The 26,919-nt window shown below is 39.9% G+C and overlaps 2 protein-coding genes across 6 annotated transcripts; one reads left to right on the top strand and one right to left on the bottom strand.

Annotated features, from left to right (window-relative positions):
* Nucleotides 1-424: 424 nt before the first annotated feature.
* Nucleotides 425-5,543, top strand: rlbp1a (retinaldehyde binding protein 1a). The gene is made up of 8 exons (XM_031290341.2): nucleotides 425-632; nucleotides 2,317-2,355; nucleotides 2,690-2,818; nucleotides 2,962-3,166; nucleotides 4,019-4,197; nucleotides 4,277-4,435; nucleotides 4,523-4,633; nucleotides 4,739-5,543. The coding sequence occupies exons 2-8, from the start codon at nucleotides 2,347-2,349 to the stop codon at nucleotides 4,883-4,885; spliced, it is 939 nt and encodes a 312-aa protein (XP_031146201.1). The 5' UTR covers nucleotides 425-632; nucleotides 2,317-2,346; the 3' UTR covers nucleotides 4,886-5,543.
* Nucleotides 5,544-7,376: 1,833 nt separating this feature from the next.
* On the bottom strand, nucleotides 7,377-24,815 carry LOC116043564 (monoacylglycerol lipase ABHD2-like). 5 transcript variants are annotated; one of them, XM_031290337.2, is made up of 13 exons: nucleotides 24,598-24,793; nucleotides 23,016-23,076; nucleotides 22,844-22,897; nucleotides 22,288-22,329; nucleotides 21,778-21,993; nucleotides 18,799-18,974; nucleotides 17,805-17,972; nucleotides 16,354-16,537; nucleotides 15,261-15,353; nucleotides 13,583-13,684; nucleotides 13,394-13,463; nucleotides 13,203-13,287; nucleotides 7,377-11,302 (listed from the first exon to the last, which is right to left on the bottom strand). In XM_031290337.2, exons 5-13 carry the CDS (start codon nucleotides 21,984-21,986, stop codon nucleotides 11,094-11,096), a joined length of 1,296 nt encoding a protein of 431 aa, XP_031146197.1. In that variant the 5' UTR covers nucleotides 21,987-21,993; nucleotides 22,288-22,329; nucleotides 22,844-22,897; nucleotides 23,016-23,076; nucleotides 24,598-24,793; the 3' UTR covers nucleotides 7,377-11,093. The 5 variants fall into 5 exon arrangements, 4 of the variants coding, with proteins under 4 accessions (XP_031146197.1, XP_031146198.1, XP_031146199.1 ...); XM_031290338.2 differs by having other exon boundaries at nucleotides 22,274-22,329; XR_004103502.2 differs by lacking the exon at nucleotides 7,377-11,302 and adding an exon at nucleotides 12,613-12,976 and having other exon boundaries at nucleotides 13,119-13,287; nucleotides 24,598-24,794.
* Nucleotides 24,816-26,919: the final 2,104 nt, after the last annotated feature.

A 26,919-nucleotide genomic window follows, 5' to 3' on the forward strand; every position in this document is an offset into this window, starting at 1 on the left:
TTACTGAAAAACATAAAAATCACATAAAAACTTTTAATTATCTTCTCATTCTTTAATTTTTCTTTGAGATGCAGTTATACTTGTTTATTGATATAAATCATGTGTGATGAAAATGACCATCGGACCAGAGTACGGTGGCCCGGAGGCGCAAAACACAACAAAATTGCATCAAACACAGAGTTTTTCTAAAATGTTGTGGGGTTTTTTTCTTTAATTTTGTTGTGTTTTCAGAAATGTCATTTAATTTTCTTTTTGTTCGTGTTTTCTGTTTTGGTCATTTGATGAGGATTTTTTGTGAAATGTGTTTTCTAAATGAATGCGTTCCGTGTGTTTTCTGTAATGTCGATGTGATTTCTAAAATTGTTAAGTTTTCTATTCTTTTAATGTGTTTTGTCAGCTGTGGTTGTGTTTTGCCCGTCAGGACCAACGTAGACCACCAGAGTGAGGATCCACACCAACACACCTCTCCTCCTCCATCCCAGCTCCCCCTTCACTTCGCAGTTTGCATTATGTAGATCAGCCACTCATTGTAATAATCCACTGTGTCATTGAACTCCTCCCCTCCTGATCCTCTCTCCTCTTGTTGTCCTCTCTGCCACTCCGTCTACTCCTCTCATCCTGTCTGCTTAAAGGTAGGTCTGCTCTTCAGCTGAAATAACACTTATATATATGAGCACTGTAAGTATTATACACTATTGCTATTTATTGAAAGCAATTAATTAAACTGGTGTGATAAACAATACTTGTTTTAATTGGATGTTGAATGACAGATTGTTTACTGTAATGAATGAATGTGTTATAAAGTGTGTAAATTCAGTTTCGATGCATTGTGGTTGGGTAAATTGCACTGTTTGATGTTCTGTATTTAACTGAACTTACAGCCACAAAGATTTCCTACAAGTCTTATACCCTCAGTGGTTGATTACCTGAAGAGGAGCTAGGGCATTTGTGACTCTAAATCTTATATATATACTTATGTCAACATCAGTGTTTGGCTTTATGCAATACTAAATTAACATTATTTGGCCAAATATATGTTTCTGTTCTTTTATTAATTTGAAGATGTAAATGTTTATATTTTTTGTAAATGTGTAAATTCTATTGTATTGTTATACTGTATACTTAACAGTATTTATTTATATTTCTTACTGTTCTTTCTGTTTTTATTCTTTATATGTTAAGTGAGTGTTGTACTTTGAGAACAAAGATTAACCAGAGTCAAATTCCTTGTTTGTTTACACAAACCTGGCCAATAAAGCTGATTCTGATTCTGATTCTGATGAGATTGCTTGATCAGTAATACTTTGGATGTACCATGTCCAGTAAATTTAGTTTGAGATAGCATTTAGATTGGGTACAGCCCCAGTTTGTGCCTCTCATGTGTTACCATTACATTCAAGTCACACAGGGATGCATCTGATTTTACAAAAACAAATACACAGTGAAAACCGAAATGACAGTTTTTTAAAACGCTAACTCACTTACTGCTGTACTGAAGGTATTTCTAAGCATCTGGATGTAAAGAATATTCAGTTTCTTCACGATAAAAACTTGCACCAAAAACAAATCCAAACAAATATGGTAGCCTGAATATGTCATTGTTCAATTTGTACATTAATCAAAATAAAAAAAATGTAATAGATGTTGTTATATACTGATGTTTCTGCATATTTTCATAAAAAAGAAACACATTATACTATTTTGTGTTGTACATCAGGACATAGGACAGTTAAAACTATTTTTTTTTACTATGCAGCATCAGATTGCAACAGATTTTTATTTTCTATCCAGATAGTTAAAAGAGGAAATATCTTCAGAACAGCAGCAAGTGTTGTTAAAGCATCTTTTGGGTTTTTCAAATATCGCCAGGCATTAATTTCGCTTAGCTCTGTGGTTCACATGAGGAACACACTGGAGCTAGATTTGGTCATTCAGTTTCATGGGAGAGTGGTGGTCATTAGATATCTGCTGTTTTGATGTATTGTGTCAGGCTCTTATGTAAGAGGATGTCTGCTCCACTGATGAGTAAAGAAACCACTCTTCATCTAAAACGTTTGCACATCACCGAGTCAAAGGAAAACATTTTCTTTTCTACACCACCACCTGTTGTTGGCTATTTATGTAGATCATTTATGTAGATGTTGTAATATATTCCAATAACTGCATTAAAGCTTTTCTGACCTCATGGCCTCACCTTAACAAACTCTGTCATGAATAAACTAAAGGTCTGGATAACTCTGAAAGAAAGGTTTGATGTGTTGATTTTCTGTTTGTGCCAATTCTCTTTCTTTCTTTCTTCTGATTCTTTCTTCACAGTTAGTGAAGCTGCTGTGAGACGCTGCAACCATGGCTGCTGTAAGTTTAACTACTTTGCAACAAATCAAGAGAGAGCACTTGAGTGTCACTTTGTCTCAGTTTAAGCCAGTTTGTCAGTGTCTGGCCTCACTTCACTGGTTGGCCCTACGACAAAAACATCAGCTGTTGGAGGTTTGACTGTCAGCGCATGATGCTGTTATTGTGCCAGTAGATGCTGGCCCTGGGATGGACCCTTAAGCTGTTTTTAAGAAGTGGCTTTAGAAGTCCTTTCTGTAATCACGTGAAGCAGATTAACCAGTCCTTCACTGGTGTGTATCGTTAGGGGTTACGGGTTAGGGGTTTTCTTTTTATAAAGCTTTTCTTCTTTATACAGATTGGATCTTACCGTATGGTGTCAGAGGAGGAGCAGGCCATGAGGTCTAAGCTGGAGCATTTGACAGTGAAGGATCATGGGCCAGTGTTTGGGCCGTGCCACAAACTGCCTGGACACACTGTGCAAAAGGTAAAAAAAATAATATTTAACTGGATGCCAGCATATACAGAGTAGTTTAAATCAGAATATTAGTCCACATTGTAGAGACACTTTTGTCCCTGCAGACAGCAACATTTGTCTGAAGTGTTTGGCTGTTTTTCTTCTTCCGTCAGGCAAAGGATGAGCTGAGTGAGACAGATGAGAGGCGGGCGTCGACACTAAAGGACCTGCGAATCATGATGAAGGAGAGAGCAGCGGAGGGAGACGATTTGGCCAAACTGGTGCTGGAGCACTTCGGGGACAAACCGGACTCTCTGATCCTGCGTTTCCTCAGAGCTCGCAAGTTTGAGGTTGTCAGAGCCCACGAGCTCATGAAGGGTTAGTAGTTAGTATACTATTACATTTCTATTGTAGAGAGACAGACTGAGCTATTAAAAGTGAATTTTTTTGTGGCATCTATATGCTTTGATTCCGTTTCTGCAGACATTTTCCAATAGCTTCAGTAATTGAGGGTGAGAACTCTTTTGTGCTCCTGGTTTGCATGAATCCTGCCCATTACTCAGACAGGGAGGCATGTGTTCATTAATTGGGGGCTTTGAGTTGCTTCTGAGTTTCCCCTGACAAAGGCCTCATTTGTGTCCAAATAGGACAGCAAGTTTACTTAACTTGTGAACTCACAGTGTTCTTCTGGGAACTTCACAGCGCATGTGCTGATTGTGTCGGTCTGGGGGAGGAGATGAGATTAAAAGCAGAGTGGTTTGACACTCCTATGAGAAGATCCTTATGACTTGCCTATTGTTTGTGTGTGTGCGCTTAGGACTCATTGTAAAATTGTATTCATAATTTAATATTTAAACAACTACTAACTCCTAAATTAATTAACAATTATCAAATCAAATAATCCAGAATTACATTGACAGAATTCACCAACAGTTTCAGTTTGGATTTTTTTTTCTTGCTATTCCTGTGAGAATATTTGACAGAAACACAACACACACACACACACACACACACACACACACACACAGGGTTAATTGGTGCCTCTATATCTAATTGGTATGAAGAGGCTTGGAGCAGCACTGCAGATGCACAGTGGTGTCATTGTGTTTGGCACATCAGCAACCTGCACTGAACACTCATACCGTACACAAAGGGTTTAGGTACTATTAGTGGCCGATAACAGAATGCAGCTAAACTTTCAGTTGTGATGTGTGTTTTGGGGTACTCTAGGTTATGTGCGCTTCAGGAAGGAGTATCCCGAGCTGTTTGAGAATCTGACCCCAGAGGCAGTCCGCAGCACCATCGAGGCGGGTTACCCTGTGGTACTGCCCAGCAGGGACAAGTATGGCCACGTAGTCCTGCTCTTCAACATCGAGAACTGGGACCTGGAGGAGATCACATTCGATGAGGTAACTGTAAAGCAACCTCACAGAGCACATATGCAAATGATTCAGAAGTAGTTGTTTGAAATAAGTCTTTGTGTCACAGATCTTAAGAGCGTACTGTGTGATCCTGGAGAAGTTGCTGGAGAATGAGGAAACCCAGATCAATGGCTTTGTCCTGATTGAGAATTTCAAGGGCTTCACCATGCAGCACGCCTCAGGAATAAAGGCGACTGAGCTCAAGAAGATGGTGGACATGCTGCAGGTCAGAACAGACTCTTAAAGGAAAAGCTGAGACTTTCTTGATGTGCAATTTAAGAACAGTTTGAACCAAATGTGTGTTCTTGTCCAGGACTCTTTCCCTGCGCGTTTCAAGGCGGTCCACGTTACTCACCAGCCCTGGTACTTCACCACCACATACAACGTGGTCAAACCCTTCATGAAGAGCAAGCTGCTGGAGAGGGTATGGATGAAGGACTATCAACCCCTTTAATCTTAACCCAACATTCAGTTTTGTCCCATTTTGCATCAGTCATTTCCTCTGAACACTGTTGATAACTTCCCTCAGGTCTTTGTTCACGGCGACGAGCTGGACAACTACTTCAAAGAATTCGACGCCGACATCCTGCCAGCAGATTTTGATGGGAAAGCCTCTGTTGCAGACTGCCAGGCCATCGCCACCAAGCTTTTTGGCTCTGAAGACACTGCTCTCTGAAAGAACAGCCCCTCCCATTTCAAACCCAAGAGTTATAGTGTCCTTCACCCTAGATGGTTCTTTTGTGATCAGATCCGGTCTATTTTGAAGCTAGGTTGACATTTTGTATTATTATGCAGGCAGTTCCTATGAGCGAAAAGAAGTATCTAGAGTTAGGAGCAGGGAATGGGTTGCCAATGAGTAAATATATGGTGATATAAATAGGAAAGAAAAAGGATGTTTAGATATTACAGAGAGAATAATTGATGTTTAATGTCTGTTACTTTACAGCGCTGACATTCATTGTTACTTAACGAGCAGAGGGAGAATGAGAGAGTTGATAATGTAAGTCAGTTTGGTTTGGAGTTTTTCGCCTTAAAAATTAATTTCACATCACACAGAGCAGCCTTGTGCCTACAATCCTGTCAGTTGAATGAGAACATAAATGTTTCAGTCTCAGGGGTTTAGAAAGGTATGAAGATTGGAAAACTGATAACGGCTAAGCCAGCATTTGATAATTGTTTTAGGGGCCTTCTGATGCAGTGTCATGGAAACAGTTCTTTGTCTCAACAGCCTTGTTTGAGTTGTGACTCTCAGATGCCTGATTTACCACAAAGATCCATTCTGCAATTTGCACTATCGGGAAATTTTCAATTAAATTGTTTTTTTGTGTCTGTCATTTTTTCTTCTTGTTATTTCACCTAACCTGATTTAGGTTTTTCATAAGGCAAGATTAAACCATAAAATCAGGTTTATTTTCAGCTGCTTCATAAAGGAGGTTTAAATGGGTCTCACTTAAAGGAGAATTCCGGCCAATTTTTACGTTAATCTTGATCGCTATAGCTACGCGAGTACTTTCGATAGAAAAAATCCCGACCCGAATCAGTGCAGGCAACATGGAGAAGCTGCAGCTACATGTACAAGCGTCCCGAGCTAAAACGGCAGTTGTCAGGGGAAGTTTTAGAGTGCCTTTGTGCCTCTTAACAGACACAAAATGCAACTAATATGTCTGTGCCACATGAACAGGGCCCTTACGTGTCAACAAGATGCATTTTCAACTCAGACATTGTTTAAATTCACCTACACTGGTCCCTGTCTCGATCCTGCCGGTAGCTAGCTTGCCCTGCTAGCTGATAGCCGTTAGCCGTTAGCTGCCGTCTGGTGAGTGTATTCAGACATGCTTCTGTGATAATCATCCCAATAACAATCCACGGAGCGGCGGTGGTGTAGCTATGTCCTCCAGAGGACAGGTCATGTCACGTCTTGAAGTGTATTCCCCCTAAAAAACAGTAGTGCGGTAGTAGCTGTTAGCTGCTAGCTGCCCTCCGGTGAGTGCATTCGGGGTCATCCCTATGTTCCCCGGGTTAGGGATAGGGTTAGGGTTATTTGCATATTCACGTCAAACAGCCCGTAGGCCCACATAGGCCTATTTGCCATGGAATTTGGAAGTAATGGTGGAAAAAGTAACAGACCGGGGAACATAGAACCCTTTTTTTGAAAAAGGGTCCTATGTTCCCCAGTCTCATACAAAAAAGGGAACATAGGACCCGGGGAACATAGACACGCCCCCGTGCATTCAGCCAGGCTTCTGTGATAATCATCCCAATAGGCAGCTTCTCCATGTTGCCTGCACTAATTGAGGTCGGGGTTTTTTCTATCGAAAGTACTCGCGTAGCTATAGCGATCAAGATTAACGTAAAAATTGGCCGGAATTCTCCTTTAAGTTACCATGGAAACCTACGTATCCCTCCAGACCACTACCGGTGGTGGAAGAAGTACTACTACTACTATTATTACTACTACTACTACTACTACTATTCACTTAAGTAGCAATACCACTGTGTAGAAATGCTGTTACAAGTAAAAGTCCTACATTGACATTTTTACAAAAAAGTACAAATGCACTAACATCAAATAGCCTATAGTATACTTAAAGTACCAAGTATTGCAGAATGGCCCATTTCAGAATCATGTGTATTGACACAAATTGACAGTAGTACATTAGACAGATTATTTGTACAAAAAAACCCATATTTTGTTTCTCTGCCTCCTCCTTGCACTCCTAATGGCATTTGCAAGAATCCATAGTACCCAAAGGAAAACAACCAATCAGAGCCGAGGAGTCTCGAACAGTGTCAATAAACTCAAACAGTCAAATTGGGCCGCGCTGAACAAATATCAGTCAAGATTCTGTTACAAGATTCCCTTTTTCTCGCCTCAAATGTTTTCACTGTTTTAGTGGTATTTCATTAACGTGATGTAGTCGTCGTAGTTTGAATATTGGTACTTATATTTATGTAAACGTTCTGAAGAATTCTTCCACAACTGTACGTCACATGTGCAAACTAAGTAGCTAAAGTTGTATAGTGGATAAAAATTAAGAGTTTACAATGTGGCTAAACTGTATTAGAAATTAAAGGTCTGCCTTTAAATCCCATAGCCAAATGTTTTTCACCATGTTAGCCATAAGAGATTTTTTTTTTTTTACTGAAAGTAAAGAGACACTGAAACATTTTTTCTTTTGAGAAAATAATTTATTTTGGAACACAATAACCATATTTCCTCACATATTTAGATCACACACACACCACTGGTTTTCTTCAACAAAAACACCCAGTGTTCAATATCACTTGAGTACATCATGTTGTGTGACTATGTGTGCCCCGTCTTTGTCGCCACGTCCCTTAACAGTCTTAAAACATCAAAATGTTTGTAAACACTAAATTAAAGCCGCATAAGGGTTACTGTAGCTTAAAACACGGTGAGCTCTCTTCCACTAGCTTGGGCTGATAAGATTTAAAGTTAAAAAATCCTATTAGAAGAACACAACACTGAGTAATGTTCATCCCAAACCAATTTTTTGGATTCATCGACAGCTGCTTGAAGCACTGGGGTTTGGTTAAATACACAGGAGCACAGTCTTATATCAACACAGTAAACATTTCATTTTCAGCTCCCATACTCCATGAAGAAAATGATCTTAATGTATATGACATATTATGGTCTAACATAATTTGACATTTACCGTCACGTTGAAATGATTAGAGAATCCCTCCTGGTTGGTTATTGCCTTTATTTTTCATACCTGTTCCCTTAAATATTGTAATATACACTATCTCTCTCTATATATATATATAAATATTTCTTTAGCTTTTTCATCGTTAAAGTGAAGAAGTTTTGGTATTTGTCAATCGGAGGCGGTGGCAATATTCATCTTACTCATTAACGCTCACGCTCTGATGCATTTGCACAAGCAAATAAAACACAAGAAGTCATACAAACAAAATACCCCAAATAATTGACTAGAAAAAAATACATCCAAATAATACATCCAAACCTGCATTTTTGTGCAAAGTTGGGGGAGGCAAAAATCTTAAAAAGAACACAAATGGCGCTTACTGCAGAAACTGGGTTTGTGCTGGTGTCATCAATATTCAGCAGAATTTTGTTTTACGACCCAGAATAAACTAAACCACAGCTGATTTGGTTGAAATGAGAGCTGTGGACAGAGTGAACCATGAATATAATCTCAGCGCAGATAATTAAGAGGATGCAGTTGTAGTTTGGTCTCCCTGACGACAGATGGCAGCAGTGAACAGTGATTTGTGTTTTCAACAATGACGGATGACAGTATTTTGAGGCAAAAAAAGAAGGCGCATTTGGGGATTCACCGACCCGATCTTCCATGATGTCACTGATCCATGTTAAATACAGTTTCATGGGTCTTGGGACCCCCTCGAAAACAAGATGATACATCTCAAGGGGTTTATCCTAATAATAAACACATTTTGAACATTGTCAATGTCCCTTTTTCTGTCTTTGAGTTTAAGTAATTCAGTCATGGCGGGTTGCTGGCCTACTGCCATGGCAATCCCTGCTCTCCACAGTACATACAAATGATCGAGTTCCACTCAGTGAGGTGTACAGATTTGGAATGTGGGAAAAGAGCACTGGTCTCGGATCGGTGCATGGTATTGGCAGATACCCTGAGTTGAGAGGGATAAAGTTGGATCGGTGAATCCCTATTAGCCAAGCCAGCATTGGCGAGATACCTAGATTTCATAGTATTTGCACTAAAAAATCTCCAATAAAAAAAGGAGGTTCAATTTAAGCCAATTGCATCTCAAAAACCAACAAATCTACATAAACTGTGGTCGTGAAATTGTCCTTGAGCCAAAAAACGGCCGATATAATTAGTGGTGGTTGGTGACTGGCTACCATATAACCCATATTTCCCAGGTCCAGAATGAACTTTAATGCTCAGGATAATTATTTGTCATAACGTTGCGACTAACAGACACAAAGATAAATATAAATGGTCCTGACATGCCAAACGTCCTGCAACGAATGATACTACTTGCAAATACTATCAAACCCAGATCTTTAAAACACATAAACAGCCTAAACAACATGTGCTGTTCAATCACTGCGTACCCCTTTGTCATCTAAAACCATCCATCGGTCTCATCACAGTGTTAAGATTACTTGGCTGAACTTTGCCTTGGAAGAAGCTTCCTAAGCCCTTACAAGGTGTGCAACAAGTTCTCAATTAGATTCAGGTTTTGAAAAGTCCACAGGTCCCATTATTGCAGTATAACTTCATCAAGACACATTTCAGATAGATTTCAAACAGCTTTAACGCTCAGCTCAGTCAAGAAAATAAGCTTTCAATGCAGTATTTGCAACAGAAATATTCCCTTGAATTAAAATATCTCTTATTTCTTGCATGCAGTGTTCTCCATCTAATTATACAGTATAACAATCACTCAGTATGATTACTCAAAGTATCCACAAACGATCCACTTTTTTTGGTTTAGCATCGGTATCCCTCAGCCCTCCTTACTCATCACACCTCACAGCTTAGATTACAGGAGAATATCTGCTTCACACTGCTGAACTTTCCCTAGGCAAATTAGAGGACACTACAGAATCATCTGCCAGAAAACGCAAAAGTGTACCAAGATGTTTGAACCAAATCAAGTGTTTAGAGGGTGGAGTGCTAGCGTCTGTGTAGTAAGAGAAGGATATCAGCCTTGGCTGGACCTGCAGCTGTTCAAAGGCAGAAGAAAAAGTAAGAGGGCTCAAAGACAACAGACAACACATGGAACATATGAGTCATCTAACTTTTCGTTATCATCATCGACGCTCCTTTCAGTTCTTCCTCTCGTTCACGAGGAGCTAAACCATCAATAATCTCCATAAGTGCGCTTTGACTAATGAGGGTGGAAAAAAAAATTAAGAAAAACAAAATTGTGTCATAAAGTGCATTGAATCAAAGTGATAAAATGCGACCGTGGGAATGTGCACGGATCCCCTCTGGGGTTAATCCCTGGTCATGTCTGGTAAGCACTGAACACTTCAATTTCCAGTGCCAAACGCAAGGGTCAAGAGGATGTTATGAGCTGGAAATGATGTGTTGAATCCCACCATTATACTTACATTTTCTACTGTACATTTTCTACCAACAACGCGAGAGCAACAGTTCACCCAAAAGAACAGACATTAGAAGGGTCGATAGACCACGAACAGAGAATTTGGATCACACCTACCAAACACAAAGACCACATGCTCCGTCACAGGTCTTTAACTCTCGGTCTACACAGGCACACACAGACATACACACCACATCTGTGAGTTACATACATACATACATACATACATACATACTACAAAGATGCTGTGTTGGTTAAGACAGCAGACTAGGCTATATGGCCTTGGCGGTGATAAGCAGTGAGCTTCTTACAGGTGCGGTAAATGGGCACCGACTGCAGCACAGTCCTTGATTACTGTAATAGGAGGCTTCTCGTGTGCTCTTGTTTTTCACTGGACTACTCTAAAGTGGTGCTGTCATTTTACTTTTTAATGCCAGTTTAACTTCATCTCTCCTCATATTTAGTCAACGCCTCCATTAGCCAAGGATCATTGTTGAGTACATGAAGAGAAACAAAATGTTCCTGCTCTGAATTCAAAGTCTTCGCAACGGAAAAAGAGCACAAAGGCAGTTGTTTTTGTCCCTTTACGTAATGTAAGGTGATTGTGATCACAAAGGGGAGACATGTTTGACCGGGATGTGGGTCGGGAGCGGTGAGTAGCACCAGAGGAGAAGGCAGAGAAGAGAGAGCAGTTTAAGGTTTAGTTTAGGTGTCTCCTCAGTGCTGGGGCATAGGTATTGGAGAGGGTGAGAAGGTAGGGAGAGAGAGTGTGTGCGAGAGATACAAGGGTCAGAGGTTTACGCTTTTTCCTCTGCGCAGGAGCTTTCACTCAGGTGGCCACTTTGGCACGGCGGTTTCTGTTTCTCCCACTGGCACATGGCGTTGGCGTAGCCCACGATCACTTTGTCCATCCAGGTGAGGGGCTGGGGGAATAGCACCGCGCCCTCGAAGAAGCCCAAGTGGCCTCCGTGTAGCGTCAGGGAAAAGATCACATTCGGCTTCTTTGCTGAAGGATGACAAAGCACACAGTAATTAGGCTTCTGTACTCTGCACAGTGTGTAATCATCAGCATCGTAAAACCAACACGTATCCACCTATGGGCTTGCCAGGGATTATTTTATACTTGCTACAGATAGCGTAGGTGTGTAGCTCAGGCTGTCACACAGCTTTTTGCTTGCATGGCTGCCGCAATACAGTCAAAAGTATGTGGACACACCTGTCCATGTCTTGTGTACAAAACAAGGTCCCTAAAGAAATTATCTTTTCAAGTGTTTTGTAGAAGAACAACCAAAATGTTGTGGAAAGCGTCACAGAAGAATGGAGGCGGTTAATGACGACACACACACACACACACACACACACACACTTAAGAGTATGGGTGAGGACTGTGTTTTTCTACAGTCTATGAATATGGCGAAATGTAGTAAATCCATTCATACTGATATCATTGCATTCACAATAAATAAACCCTGAACTCAAAGTAGGGCACCTCCACAATGCAGACAAACCATTAATCTCTTTCTGATTGGCGTATGAACCTATGCAGAGTGCTCCAGCTGTGGGCAACCAGGCAGAGTGGTCTCCTGAAAACTATTAGCCTGGATCTCTTTATTCTCCTGCTCTTATCTGGGTTAGTGGGGTAGCCTGATGCGGTTGACTTGTGAATAAGATCCCACAGGGCTTTCACCACTGTGCACTATTCATGACAGCTGCTGGGACAACTGAGTGCTCGTTCATACCCAGAGCCACCGCCTCGCCAAGCGCTGAGTGACAGGTGGGAACAGAACGGTCTGGAGAACAGCTCGTAAAAAAAGAAAGAAAAGAAGAAGGCAAACAAAATTATTGTTTCAAGCTTTTACTTTGTTTTACTGTATAAAACCTGTTGCCTCCGTTCCTGGTGCAGCAGTCATACTAATTTAATGTTATCTAACATTGTACCACAGCCACATTCAGTACATAAATGGAATAAAGAAAACCAGGGGTGTCTATACCTTGTATTAGCATTTTAGACCAAATGCAACACTTTCACATCCACATAACTGCCTTAATATTAAGATGTAAACTCTTATCAAACACATTTAATCCAAGGTAATTACAGCTGTAACACAAGCGAGTGTATTTCTGTTGGGTCCCTCCCTGGTAGTTATGTGTCTGAGTCACTGCATCGCATTTTAGGGCAAAGGGCAGCTGATCCTCATTTCAGTAAGTGTTGCTCTCTAGAGACACACGTAGGATAGAGTCACATGTGACACACACACACACACACACACACACACACTTTCCAAAATAGTAAGTGGTAAAATGGTATGTTTAAATATAGCACAGGCTGAAAAGAAGGAAAGCGTAGATTGCCTATTCTTGTTTGTAAAATGAGGTTCAAACACTGTGCACAGTGCATCCCCAGATACAAATCTGTGAAGGCGTTAAACTCACTTTAAACACATAGGTAGAGGGACACTCAGCTATATGTGTGAGTATACAGCTGCTGTAACAAACCAAAAGACTTTACTAATACTTCTTCACCTCTGTGCCACACCCTGTTCTGTTCAAGCCAACTCATCAGAGGTCCTTCTGGGATTGCAGACATGTTTTCTGAGAAGTGATTACTGCAGCCAATAGTCAAGCCTGTTGTATTTAAAAACCTGTTGACTCAAAAGAAGATCAGCTAGCATTTTCTTGCCACAGAAAATAGAGCTAGCTTTTCTTTTAATGGAAATATTTTCAAAAAGGTCATTAGTTTGACCATGGGATTCATGGTGGAGCGTTAATGTTACCAAGTAAATGGCCAATAACAGAATCTCAAAAGTGTACTTTATGGTTGCTAAGGTGAACATAGCTGTTGAAATAGCTGTTTAACACTATGGTTTAGCTTTTCTGCTGTTGCTGTGCTGTGTACTGTTAGTTACCTGCTAGTGTGCGAGGGATGGTGAGCAGTGATTCATGAACCAGAGGGTCATCTGCAGAGTTCACTAGTAACAGTGGCACGTTTACCTGGAACATAAACAATGAAAATCCACACATCACACAAACAGACCAAAAAGAGAAACATAAAGCATAACGTGAGATGATGTGAGGTGTACGCAAAAGCAGCTCTTACATTGTGAATATAATGTACACAGCTCTCCTTCTCATAGTACTCTTTGAGAGAGCTGTGGCCGTGGAATTTTCTGTTCAAACCCCAAAAACAAGAAGTGTCATTAAATAATCCCATTTCACAAATACATCACAGATATTTCATATTTTCACAATTGGCAAGCAATCTCAAATGATTTGTTTCCTAACATACCTCATGATGTTGTCGTCGATCTGCATGAGAGATGTCGCTGTGTACAGCGGACCAAGATCTAGATCTATCGTTTTAACTGGGTTTCCCCCAAACAGACTGTGCCTGTAAGATGCAAACAAAATACATTGGTACGTACACAAAGATTATTCATAAAACATGTTGAAATCACTGACTGCTCAGTGTCCCCTTGACTTAGAAAAGACTGCAATAGCCTTCGACCAATATCTCCAAACAATATAACAGTATTGGTGCCATTCATAACTAAAACAGGCAAAGCTAAAAAAAAAAAAAAAAAAAAAAACTATTAAAGATGGTGTTCCCGGAATACTTAACCTGAACATTTAACCATAATACGTTAACAGAATATTTTTAAATATTTTGGTATTTGTTCTCCTTTGCTCTCCCCAAAAAGTTAAACTACCCTCCCTTCAGTAAAAAGAAAACCCCCCCTCCCTCCCTCATAATTTCCATACAGTCCCTTACTTTTAAGTGTAACCTACTAAATCTAAACCATATTCTCTTAAGAGCAGAAAAAAAGTTACTGTCTCAACCTGTACAGATCACACACAGATCTTTCATTTAACTGATCTGCTTCAACAGTCCACTACAATCTCAAAATGACTGATCAAGATGAACTGAAAACCTCCTTTCTGTATGTACAGCTGCTACAGGTGTCAGTTTAAAGAATTGACAAACCATGTTGTCTGTTATATTGGTGTAAAGTCCTTGGCGAACACCAGAAAACTATGTAAAGAATTAGGGCTGTCAATCGATTAAAAAAATTAATCTAATTAATTACATACTCTGTAATTAATTAATCGAAATTAATCGCATACATAATTAACAGTGCCTGAACCGATACTTTTTAAGAAAGTAAAAAAAAGAAAAGAAAAAAAAAGGGTACTAAACAACAGTTGGTGACATTAAAGAATGGCTTGTTTATTGCTAAGGCCATATGGTCAAAATTAAATGATTTAGTAATAATGTATAACAATAACTTATTTCACTAGTAAATTGCTGTTGGAAAAGGACATTTACAGTAACTTAAAATGCACCACGAGGCTGTAGTTTACCAGTTTCATTGAACTGTGTTGTTTTTCCGACGGCTAAAACACAGTCAAACTTTGGCTAAAACACAGTCAAACTTTGGCTAAAACACAGTCAAACTTTGGCTAAAACACAGTCAAACTTTACACCGTTTAGCGTTAGCTGTCAGCATTTTAACCGTTTTTAATCCAGCTACTAGCTAGCGGTAGGCTAACGTTAGCTTCTGTCGAGTATAGTGTTAACTAGCGTCACGTGCAGCGGTGTTTGTGTATCGTCTGTTTCAGAGCATCAGAGAGAAGCGTAGACATATCAGTGGCACCAGATTTCGGTAGCCAGGGTTGGCAGGAAGAAGATTTTTACAAGTAAATGTTTCGATTAATGATCCAGGCAGCACATTCTCGTCTCCCGCCTTCATTTTACAGTCGAATGGTGGCTAGAACGGCTGGAATGGATTAATCTGCGTTATTTTTTTTAACGCGGTATTTTTTCTCAGATTAATTAATCGAAATGAACGCGTTATTTTGACAGCCCTATAAAAAATAAACAACATATGAATGGAACTTTACAGCAATGAAAAACTGTAGCAGAAGCTAAGATACATGTACAGCATGTGCAGGACCAACAGTGATACCTGTGTGAGAGGATGATTTTCTTCATGTTGTCAGCCATGAGAAAGTTATAGAAGCGTCTGAACTGGTCCCACTGTAGGAATGTTTCCTGTGCCCTGAGAAATAAAAGACAAACACACAGGAAGTTAGCTTTGTGCAGCCTGTCTGCATTCCAAACAACACACTAAATGTCCTGTGTAATCCGTTGTACAAAGAGTCACGCTGGTGGAGAGTAGCAATGGTCAGGCATTGACATGCAGCTCACTGACAGAGACAGGCTAAACCAACACAACAACTGAAGATATTTAACATATAACTGACCACTAAATAGAATGTTGTTTTTTTTTCCTTCTGGCATTTAAATACCATTTGAGGCTAAATACATAAATAAAAATAATCAAAAGTATTTTGTTAATCACACATTATTTGTGGAAAAGAGGGATCGCTACAGTTCTAAAGGAATGCTGACACAAGAGCCAGCTTAGGTTTGGACACTGATTTGAAACAGAATTCATAAAAAAAAAAAAAGAGAAAAAAAAGGGGAAAAAAAACTGAAAATCCAATTTCTCAAAAGGCCAGTCTACAGCACACGCCCTTCCCCACTGCATTCATCCAAACTTTAACAGAGCCAGCCTGTCATGTCTGCCAAGAGACGCTGGCTGCATTTAAAAACACAGAAGGTGTGGCTCATTCCAACATGCACACAGGCTACAGAGTCTGCTCTAACACCCACATGCACTAGTGGTTTAAAAAAACACCACTACTATCGTAATACATTTGTTCGTTTATTCTTGACATGTTGGCAGAGAGAGGGATTTACTGAAGGCAAAGTCTCTCTTCAAAATGACAACTTAAGCAAAACAGTGCAATCTATCAACTAAGATTAAAATACTAAACAGAATAGCTGAATGATTAAACAGCTGGCGAGAGATGCTTTATAGACTTGTGACTATACGTGTGATTATATTATGCAAACACTAATCATTTTGTGGCATTATGCTAAGCTTCATTCACATTTAGAAATGTGTGCACACCAGGTGTTAGTGTAATAAAGGGGCTTTGTTTATGCAATGCTTTTTTAATTAAAAGATGAGAGGACAGCAGACAGCAACCCACCTGAGAGCGCTGTACCCCTGACAGACGCTGACACAACACAGCACTCGCTCCTGGTTCATGCTGTTCTCGCCCAGGAACTTGCATACGATGTTTCCACCTAGACTGAAGCCCACCACCATCAGTTGGGTCTGAGGATACGTCCGCTTAATGTAGCCGACCATGGCGGCAAACTCCCACGTGCACCCTGTGAGGAAAACAGTACAGTTACCAATCAATACCTAACACCTCTGCTGGACGCAGCGTTTATTCTATGCTCAGCAGTTCAGCTGAAGGTGCCTTTAGTTCAGAGCATTACATTTGTGTCTCCATCGACCTTTAAAATAATCGCAGCAGGTCTGAAATCTCTTATTATCTCGGATTCTGGGAGCTTTAGGTTCAACCACCAGCTCATATTGCCTTTTAGCTTTTACCTTGAAATTAGTTTGTACAGGGATTTCTTCTAAATAAAGGCAAATTGTAAAATACCATGAACTAAACCAGATTACATCAAAATGAAGTTGATGTGCCACCAAAGGATATAATCTTTTAAAACTGCTTTGAACTAATATTCAACTGTATTCACTGCTATGAGAATGGCTTTTGACCAGAGCTTTTTAAGCCTCACCAGACAATTAGATGAGAGCACCAGACTGAGCCAAATATGATGATGCAGTACTCCCGATAATTTGACAAAATCAAATCCTTTTTTCCCCCATTTAGAAAAAGGGTTATCATTCGATAGTCCCAATTATGAAAATGTGATTCTTAAGCCCCTGACACACCAACCCGACGGCAGACCGTTGGCAGAAAAGGCAGTCAGACTGATCAGTCGGCTTCCTGAGGTCCAAAAAGTGCCTCAGAACACACCAAAGCGACGCTGACTTGAGCGTACGTTCTGCGCGTGCGCGAGATGTAATGTGTCTCCATAACAGCAGACGGAGCTAATCTGTATTTTCGCCCAAAAATGAAAACCGGCAGCTGATTGGACGAACGCGTCACGTGGGTCTGGCTGCTCCCGGATTTTTCAACCGGGCATAATGGCTTCTTTCGGAATAAGATCTCATATTTTACGAAGATAGTTCACTGAAACGTGTTTCTGAAAACATTTTAAGCGAGAAATAGGCCATGCAGTTGCTGAATCTGTCTTCATTTCAGATCGACAAAGGTCAGTTTAAAAGATTTTCGTCAGATTTTGAGAGGCTTAGTCACAGTCATCCCGCTCGTCATTTCCGGGTTAGCACTCCACCAATCAGATTGGTCATTGAGTCCGACTGCCCGCCCTGCGACCCAGCAAGTCAGATCGGCCAAAATGAAGGCTGACGGCTCCTCCAACGGACGACGGCACGGAACACACCGAACAGACTCGAGTCACTGACCTCGCCAGATTTTCTCTGACGGCCGATTATCGGGTTGGTGTGTCAGGGCCATTAGGTGACAGGAGAGTAAAACTGAAGACAGCTCTTCAGCCTTACCGTAGGTAAACATGCGTGGAGAGGTAAGCTCGATGTTGGGAAGAGCTCCCAGGTGGTTCAGCACAGCACAGCGGTAACCGTCCTTCTGGGCGTAATCCACAAAGGTTCGGATGTAATGCTTCTCACTATGGTTACCAATACCAGGGCATATCACCATGGTGATGTCATCTGGTGAAACAGGCAGATGGATCGAAGGGATATTAGCCAGTGAGAAATATGTAAGCAGAGAGTATGTTACTCCCCTAAACAGCACATTATTAGATTTCAAAAAGCAAGGCAAAGCACTGCAGCTGATCCAAAATAAAGGATAAGGCTTTGTCTGTAATTTATAGCTTTAGCAAAGCAGAATGGAAATAGTAACGCTACTTTTTTGGGTATCAATGTCATGTGAGTCTTAAGCTTTCATAGAGGACCACAAGATCATAGTTGAGGTGGTGGGGGTCAAGGTTCAGCTGAGGCATTCAAAGAAAGGAATCCATCTTTAAAACTGTCCTCACACAACTGCATTACAAACATGTTATGGCCCATTTAAAGATTAATGACTTAAGACTGAGTCATTTGTATTATCATAAGCTGAACTGGTAAACTTAAATAATCAAAGATGGACATATTGCCATTATTTTTGAGTCATGTTTATTTATATAGCTCAAGTCCCACGGTCTGTCAATGGGAATCGAACTGGATAAAAAAAATAATAACAATATGGGAGAACTCTCAGAAAGATCAGCAGAGGAGGGATCCCTCCTCCAGGGCAGACAGACACTTAATAGGGTCACATGAACAGACTACACAAAAGTAGCAGTAGTAGAATTGCAATATAAAAAAACAGAATTACAATATACAACTAAGAACTACAACATATACAAGATATCTATGTTTGGCATGGCAGTGAGAAGTTCTTAGCCATCATCTAAGTATCGTCAAAATAGCAGCAACCGACAAAAACAAATTGGTGGTAAAGAAAAAGTAGAGCCTGATTGATCAAATGCATCACCTCCTGTTCGATGGTCCCCCTGTGGCTCAAAGAGGTCAAAGGTCGCAGTGGCCCCGTCCTGCATGGGTAAGTACTTCCTGACTCCACTGGGGTGAGGTGAGTTCACCCGGCCAAGTTTACCATACAGTGCCGTCTGGAGGTGGCCGCTTTTACCCCACAGTAAGGGAGGAATGTACCTGGAAAACATTACCACATTGTTATCCTGAACAGATATATTTGCATTGGTGGTTTATGACGCAGGCATGAACATTCTGGCACATAAATTTCATTCAAAGTCACACACGCTTTTGAAAGATTGCTCCAAGCTCCTAACAGACATCAATGTTTAACGTTGGTCTGTTGCTATGTTTGGATAAGTTATGCTAAGCGTGTGCACTTGAATTCCAGTTACACCTCTGTAGGAGTTAGCTGTAGGAGTCAAGTCTTTGGATTACGTAATATTTCTTTGAAATATTGAGCCTTATGTTGTGTATTATAATGAATCACCATTTTATTTACACACTGAGACCAAAATAATGTCAATAACTTGACAGGAAAACTTTTTTTTTTTTTGGTGCTGTTTTTTTCCATTGGCTATCCTATCATGTAAAGGAAAGCCAAGTCAATGCAATATTGTGATCATGACTAAATAAGAGTTGGAGATAACAGCCAAAACAACCATTTGTTTGCTTTTCATGTAATGTGGCAGTCATGAAAAGGTGATAAATGAATGCTCAGTTCATGTGACACTGTCATTCAGTATTGACATAAGCTATTCAAGGAGGGATTTAGGAACATTGTAGTTCACAGGTTCAGTTAATGACAAACTAGACTCCCATCTGCAAACACGCCCTTTTAACAGTACAAATCCAACTTGTTCATAGTCAAATATGTGACTGCCTTTTTCTTCATTTTCTTATATAACATCATATCTGAAATCTTGGTAGACTTGCTGACAATGAGGTGAAGAGTGGACCATCTAGGAGGCGATGGTAATGAGATAAACAAGATCAGCATAACTGTGAACTAAAGCACAGTCACAACATGGACACTAGTTGTGTATAGAGTACATAGACCAAACACATAGACAGTAAGTAGCAGCTGAGGGCAAAGGGTTTAATTACATCAGTAGTTACACAAGTCCCAAACCATGTGTTGCCTCCTCCCTTACTGTGCCTCACAGCAATTACTGCACCTAGGAGGGGTGTCAATCAAACAGCAGTACTACATCCATTAGGTGACGAGTTGATGTAACCATTTCCAGTATGTACTGTAAGTTAAAGCTTAACCACAGCTTTCTAGAAAGTACTCTAAAGGCTTAATCTATGATTATAAGTAGAGGATAACCCCTCGTTTTAATGTGGATAGCAGGATAAGCACACTGCCAGGTTAGTGGAGTTCATCCATATGTAACAGACAACTTTAAACCCAAATAGCTTTTTTATGTTGGTATTCCCCCCCCCTAATCAATACAGTTTGACAATCCCTATTAATACATCTAATTAAATACTTTTAAACTATTCAACTTGTGTGATTAAAAAAAAATGTACTTGTTGTAGGGTTTGTTTCTGTATTAAAAAGAACTTGGGAGTGGCCGCAGGTGAGCCTTCTGTTTGAATTTATCACGAGTCTGTTTTTTTGAAGTGGTAAACGCAGTGATGTGTGCTGTTGTTCCTCAAAGCTATTAGGTAACGGGAAATGGAAACAGATGCGTCAGTGTGGTTTGATGAAGCAAAGATCTGAAGTCCAGATCAAAGTCCAGAAGTAAAGTCACAGGCCTTTGGTACAGGCAAGCTGGGAAACACCAAAAACTAGGATTAAAAATAAAGACTAAATGGCTTGTCCTGACAAGAAAAAAAAACAAATTTATATATTTATCTTTTCATTTTGCCTTTACCTCTCATTATGGTTAGGCTCTGTTTAACTATGATTCGACCTATGTTTTGCCAGGGGGCAAAATACGTTCCTGTAGATAAAAAAAGAATGTCAGAGTGACCAGATAACCATCTAACACCAAGACGCATTTAAAAACAAATTGTTATGTATTGTCCCAAACACAGCCAATGGCTTGTGTTTGGGACAATACATAACAAAATTGCTGTTGACTCGGTTAATCTCACAACACCCCTCCTATGCTTTCCATTGTGCAATTGATCTCTGTTATACAACCAGCAGGATGACTTCTCAACAACACCGATGATGCCGACGGGTTCCAGGAATTAAAACATCTCAGTTCAACTACACACCGGGGAATACATTTCTGTGAGCAAAATACGGCTGTTCAGAAGGGAATGATAACAAGCCAGGCACAAAAGTAAACATCAGTGTGGCCTTATGATTCAATGACACTGCAGCTGAAAGGCAAAGTGCTCAGTAACAATCGGTTATATAAGCAGACACTCGTGATGAAGGCTTAAAGAGAGCCACCACAGAGTACAAAGTATTACAACAGCAGCAGACCCAAGGACATGGACAGTGACGCTCATTCAGAAAAAAAACAATCAAGCTTAAAAGGCAGGTAGAGGGTTTCCTATGACCTACAGGACATTAGAGCCCAGCTGCTAACCTGGTTTAGCCTTCACAGGTAAGACCCACCTCTCACTGCCCTACACCAACAACCACCGGTTTGCATCAGTTAATATAAACCCAGATGGAAGATTCAAATTATAGTAGACATCAGAGTTGCCCTAAGTGGGAGATGCGTCGTCATATATGCAAAATGTGTTTGAGTCTTTATTTGTAATGCGAGTGTGACAAACCAAATCTACCCCCTTAAAACCCCTTAAAATACAGCCTGGTGTTTAATTCATGGCAGAGCTGACAGTACAGCCAGACATCTCTGGTACAGACACACCCTGGTCTGGGTCAACACTGATGACAGCTGGGACCCCCGCCAGACAAACTGCTATCTTCACTCACAGTCCCGGGTGGCCGAAAAAGCAGCGCCATTTCCATGGAAACACTTAGAGTGACAGACAGAGAGCTGAGAAAGCAACTCACTCTTTGGTCAGCTGAGGACAGGACTTGAGAAGGAAGCGGTTGAGGGGTGTGTCCTGGTAGGTGAGGTCCGGGGGAGCAGTGGGGCTCTTGAGGTTCAAGCAGCGGACGATGATGTAGAGGACCGTGGCCACCGCCGCCAGCTTCATGCCGTCGAACATTGCTGGCAGCTCTGGAGAGATGGTGCTCACGTCTGAATCGTGGGGGGTCATGATTATTCTGAAAAACAAAAACAGTGGCCCACACTTGTTTCAGTGCTTTCCCTTATGAAACACAAAATAAACATAGTTTAATAGTAAATAAATTAACAAATACACAGCCAATAAATTAAGAAATGCATTTAAAAAACAAAGTTGTACTGCTTTTAATTATTTAAATATGAATTAATAAAAAAACCACACATGACTTGTACAAAACAACACAATTATTTTCTGAGATTTGTGGTTAATTGTGATTAAATCAGAGATGGGATAAAGCATGAAAAAGAGACATATCTTATGATGTCTGGCTGACCTAAATATTCCTCTTGGTGCCCAAGGCGCTGCAGCGACAGATCTGTGGGAATAGAGAGTAAGAGCAACTCAGTAAGATAATAAAGCACGGTCACTTATTTAATACACTCACCTTAATTACATTACAGCTTATGAAGTGCCAACAGGAAGTCTCGCTACATAGAAAAAAGAGGTGCTGACATTACTTTAAATAAATCCTTACAATTAGCAGATACACTGCACACATTGCTTCTATAGCAAAGCACATACAGTTGTATCCTTAACATGTTTAAAAAAATTTGCATATTTTCAAAGCATTAAACAAAGTCATCTGAGCTGAGAAATTACAGATAAACTGGGACTGTAAAGAGTATAGAAAGGTCTCCTGTCACTGCCATTAAGAAACGTTGTGGTACAGGATTTTCAATAAGAGATGACAGTGGTACCATTGTTATGATCAAGTAGTCACATAAAATTGCCATAAAAAGAGAGTGAGCTGTGTTGTCACCATTGGTAAAGATAAATGATACATTACGCAAGAATGAAATGAAAAAGCTGAAAATGTATTTAATACTCACATTTGATGTTCACGTTATCCTCCAATAAACAATTTCAAAAGTATGTGGTCAAACCTAAAGACAAACAAATTGAAAACACAATTAGCCCTTCATTATAGTAATTGATCAATATTATATTCCATTTTATCCTATAATTATGTTGAAAGTCTCATATAATGCCTCGACTCCTCACCGGCATCCTTATAAGGCCTGTTCAGTGTCTTCTTATTCCAGTGTCTTGTCACAAACGGACTCTACATAAGATGCACCAGAAAGCAGATGTCAGAGTAATTTAATTTAGTGCTCAAATTATTAGTCAATTAATGGATATCGATATTGGATTGATCGTTAGCCTTTTATCAAGTAAAAACACTACTGAAACCATGAGACCATCAGGGGCAGGTATATTTATCTTCCTACGTGTTCTTATTACTATAAAGCAATTAAGTGTATGCTGTTTTATTCTACCAAACCTGTAAATAATAAAATACATGTGCTGTTAATAATCAGTAACTCATATCAGAAACATGTTTGCTTTATTCATGGAGTGATGTGTTGCCACAGAGGGGGAGTTACCACCACTGCTCTTATAAAATTTGAATTAATGATTATCACCTACAAAATAGCTCTAACCTCAGTCTTTTAAAAGTAATGGATTTAAACACCACTAGGGCTGCACAATATATTGGTTTTTTTTTTTATCGTTATCGCAATATCAACTTGCGCAATAAACACATTGTGAAAGGCTGCGACATTTTTTGTGTTAGTTGAAAGAAGATATCAGTAGAAAACTGCACTTTATGATGTCATTTTTTTAGTGGTACCTTTTATGTTCAATTCAATGATGTTGGAAATGATTTTGCTCAACAAGCCATTTGTTGTATTTTAGCGGAATACTGAAAGCAGCAGAACTGAGTACACTTTCATATCTATTTATTTATTTATCGCAAATAATATGGTTATCGCGATATTCAACAACGTTATCGAATATCGCATATTTTTCACATATCGTGCAGCCCTAAACACCAGCTGTAAACACAAATTAGCTTCAAACAAACATGGTGCCAAAATTATCTCCCAGCTTCACTAAATCCACACAGCTAATCGCATCCACTGTAAACAAATCCAGTGAGTACCAGAAATATCTGGAAGTTGTGTCTAGCTAATGCCAAGATAAGTGCGTGTATTACGGTTTAAGCCACGCTGTGTCACTAAATAAACATTCAATTTGGCATCTGAGCAGCTGCTAACATTAGCTCTTCCTTCTTTGTCACGACTGACAACAAGCCAGAGGGGACTTCACAGACTACAAGGGCACAAATACTGCCGTTGGTTACCGTTAGTTAGCTAACATAGCGAGAAAATGGTTATAAATAGCCGAATTCAAGTACGTATAAAAAAGGAAGTTATCCTGTTCGTCTGTGTCTGATTGTCTGAGAGCAGGCCAACAATCCCCGCCGCATCTGGACTAGAAAACGATCCTGTCGCCTTTTAGACGAGTTTGCTGCTGGTCATTCTGAATATTTAGCTAGCGCACTAACGTTAAATTCACATTAAAGCAATATAAACGAAAAACAGCACAGTTAGACCTGTTTCCTTCTTAATCCTAGTGTTACGGATCAAGAAAGAATTGTTATGTTATTAAGCAGAGTATGAGTGTTTTATAGTTCATATTTCTGCCGTCAAGTATCTATCGTTAATGTAGCAGCATCATTTAAGCAGCGACACACCGACCGCACACAACACGCACACAGCAGCATCTTTAGCTCACTTACCTCGGTTAACAAGAAATTAATGAGCTCCTTGCTGCTCAAACGCGAATGGTCTTATTTATATTCGCGGCCTGTCTTTTGTTGGTTGGGTGCCTCTGATAAACCATAGCTGCTGGATGTGTAGTAACGTTACGCCCTCTGTTAGCTAGCCACACTAGCTCAACCATAAGCTCAACGCAGCAACAGCAGCACTGACTATGGATTCCATTTCCTGGAAGAATCTTAAAATTTGCATACCGGCTCTGTCATTGGTTAAAAGAGGCGATGAGCTCGTTTTCCACGCCCCTTATCTGTGAAACATTACAGTGACACATCACATTTCTTTTGTTATTATACTGTACATTTTGGTCATAGAGTATATTTTTATTATATTATATGTTTACCTTTTTATGACAGTGTTCTAGAGATTTTTTTTCCGCAGGTCTCACACATTTTAACTAAATCCTTTCCTGAAGTGACAGGAACGTGAGCTGAAACTGGCATGTAGTTATGATTTATTGGCTCGCCAGATACTTTTCGGTTATGATTTCTCTATCAGCAAATACAACTGACGTTTAATTTAAAACGTTAGGGTATTCACATCCACTAAGAGGCAAGAGCTTGTTACTTACTGTATGTAACTTATTGCTGTTTAGTTAGATATTTTCTTACCCACAGCTTAGTGACTAACTATTAAGTTAAACGTGTCCAGTAGTAGAGTCCTACTACTACGCATGGTTCTTGTTGCAATTACAGTATAATATCCACCTGATGGCGACAGTTTAACATATTCTTATGAAGCTCTCAACCCCAGTGGTCTTCATAACAGTAAAATAAAGTTACATTTTGCGAAAACAGAACAATAATGCAATTTCTAAAGTATAAATATAGTATAATAATAATAATAATAATAATAATAATAGTGATAAACTGTATTTGTACAGCACTTTTTGTTTTTTTACAAAACAATGCAACAGAAAGTGCTTTACAATAGAAAATAGACTAAACATACGCTCTTTCTTTCAAAGGTACAATATGTAACTTTTCTGCATTAAAATGTCTAAAAACGACCATACCTATGTTATATATTTTTTTGAGTTGTGTAGTTAGACTATCCCAAATGTTTCCACCAAATGGCAAACCCAGAGAAATCTGTTATTTTATTTTCAGACACGTCACGTTTCATTTAGTTGCCTGTCAGTGGCGTCATAACCTTTCACCATCTAGTTACTCGTAACTTCCGTTATATACAGTCTATGGTCAAAACATGGGCACCATGCTAGTTCGAGAGTAATTGTAAATCATACAATGCCACAGAAAAAATACTGGTAACACTGCTTTTTCTGTGCCAAAATCATAGACTGTATACAGTCTATTGCCAAAATGCATCATTTTGTGATTAATTACATGCCACTTTGCAACACAGTAATACAGCAGAAACCTTATTTATTGATAGGCCTACATCAATATTAATCCAGCGGAATGTTACTACAATGTATGTACTGGTTGACAAGTAGCTAGCTAACATTAATGCTAGCTAATGCTTGGTGGATAACATCATAGGGTTACAACATCGTTCAACATGCTCATCAAGTTATTAGTAGTATGATTGTTTTGACCATGGATAAAAGCAGCACTGCGCTAACCCACGAATAAATTCACTAGTAACGTTAACGTTAGCTGTATAGATAGATGATTAATCTAATGCTAATTTAGCCAGCTATCACACTCCGGTCTGCCTGCCTCACTCCCCCGGCACAAAGAGACTGTCGGTACACGATCCGTTCTGCCTGCACGATCCGTTCTGCACATGCGCAAAATGTTCGCGCATGCGCGGTTGTACGAGGATTTACGACACTGCACGATCTGTTCCACGCTTCCGGTAGACAGCCAAGCTAACGTTAGTTTAGCTAACAGCTAATTCGGCTAACTGCTAGCTGAGACAGCATGTAATAACTTTAAAAGACCCTCAAAATAAAACTTGAAAATAAACGTTGACATATATAACAAACACCTAACATATATAACAGCTGTTACGTCAGTTCTACTTTACTTGTGCTCATTTAAAATACAATCACTCAATACTTGTCTTGTAGCGGTCTGCCGTTAGCCTCCACAGGCAAGCTAACGTTAGTTTAGCTAACGGCTCATTCGGCTAACCGTTAGCTGATTGTAGCGGTCTGCCGTTAGCCTCCACAGGCAAGCTAACGTTAGTTTAGCTAACGGCTCATTCGGCTAACCGCTAGCTGATTGTAGCGGTGCTAACGTTAGTTTAGCTAACGGCTCATTCGGCTAACCGTTAGCTGATTGTAGCGGTCTGCCGTTAGCCTCCACAGGCAAGCTAAC

The sequence above is a fragment of the Sander lucioperca genome, chromosome 3, assembly GCF_008315115.2.
Source record: "Sander lucioperca isolate FBNREF2018 chromosome 3, SLUC_FBN_1.2, whole genome shotgun sequence".
In the NCBI taxonomy this organism is placed as follows: Eukaryota; Metazoa; Chordata; class Actinopteri; order Perciformes; family Percidae; genus Sander; species Sander lucioperca.